Below are 1,008 nucleotides of genomic sequence, written 5' to 3'. Positions count from 1 at the left end.
GAGACAATGGTGCTTTCCCATTCTCTTGCAGAACACTTTCAATTACATGCTCACCGTAATAAGCATAAATAAGACCAGCGCTGCTAAGTCTAAAAAATATACATTAGTAGACATCCTTGTGATGATCAGCAATATATATTCATACATACTTGATTTTAAATTCATCGCCCAGTTCTGGGCGCAACGTACTGAGCGTTTCTACAAAACTTCTTTGATGGTGATCGTATAATTTTTTCTGATGATTAAATTCACCGCCAACATCTACAATTATATCACATTTCTCAAGTAACATTTTATCGTCACGGCTTCTAAAAATTGACGCATTTTTATATTCCGGCAGTTGTTTGAGCATAAAGCAAGCCAACACTTCATCACAATGGAATGTGCCACTGTGCGTGCCAATTACTGGAGCATCGCTGCGAAAACGTTTAGTACCATTCTCACTTGGATTTGATTCGCTGTTAGAAGTCATTCTTTTGAAAATCCGCAGCGAAAATTTTTGGATGCGAAACTGATGATCTTTATAAAATACAGAATTAACTATTTTGAGAAGATAAAATAAAATTGTTTACCTTTTCCCCAAACGATCCTTGCAGCAGAGTAGAACAAGCCGCACGTGAAACGAATTGCTGTCATTTTGATTAGGTAGCGTTGCCATGCAAGAATGATAGAATCTCAATCGTGGTTGCCATGTACTTAAGAAATTAATACATTTATAAAATATGGCACCTGCATACAGTGGGTAGCATGATAAAAATATAGTAAGGTAGAACCGCTGAGAGTCACTTTTAAAATTCTTGACGTTTCCAAACAATTTAATTTTTAAATTTTCTCACAAACTCACACACACATTTTCATTTTCAATCTCAAGCAACAACAATTTCGAACAATTTCAATTTTTTATTTTAACTTTTATATGATTTCAAATGCTGGCAAACTTCAAAAAAAAAATCAAGGCCGACAAATTGAGAGAACGGTTCTACCTTGCTATGTTTTTATCATGGTGGG

General features: G+C 35.0%; 1 protein-coding gene across 2 annotated transcripts; it reads right to left on the bottom strand.

The window, feature by feature from the left end:
- On the bottom strand, positions 1-669 carry LOC118732789 (MYG1 protein C27H6.8-like; the record flags this gene model as incomplete). Of its 2 annotated transcripts, none has more annotated exon segments than XM_036461898.1 (3): positions 1-89; positions 150-519; positions 573-669. In XM_036461898.1, coding segments are annotated over 3 exon segments (523 nt in total), but the record flags the coding sequence as incomplete, so codon positions are not given.
- Between the last annotated feature and the right edge of the window lie 339 nt (positions 670-1,008).

The sequence above is a fragment of the Rhagoletis pomonella genome, unplaced genomic scaffold (genome assembly GCF_013731165.1).
Source record: "Rhagoletis pomonella isolate Grant_MI unplaced genomic scaffold, Rhpom_1.0 Rhpom_scaffold_28232, whole genome shotgun sequence".
NCBI lineage: Eukaryota > Metazoa > Arthropoda > Insecta > Diptera > Tephritidae > Rhagoletis > Rhagoletis pomonella.
Note: the sequence above shows the minus strand (reverse complement) of the source record. Positions and strands in the feature narration are given on the sequence as shown.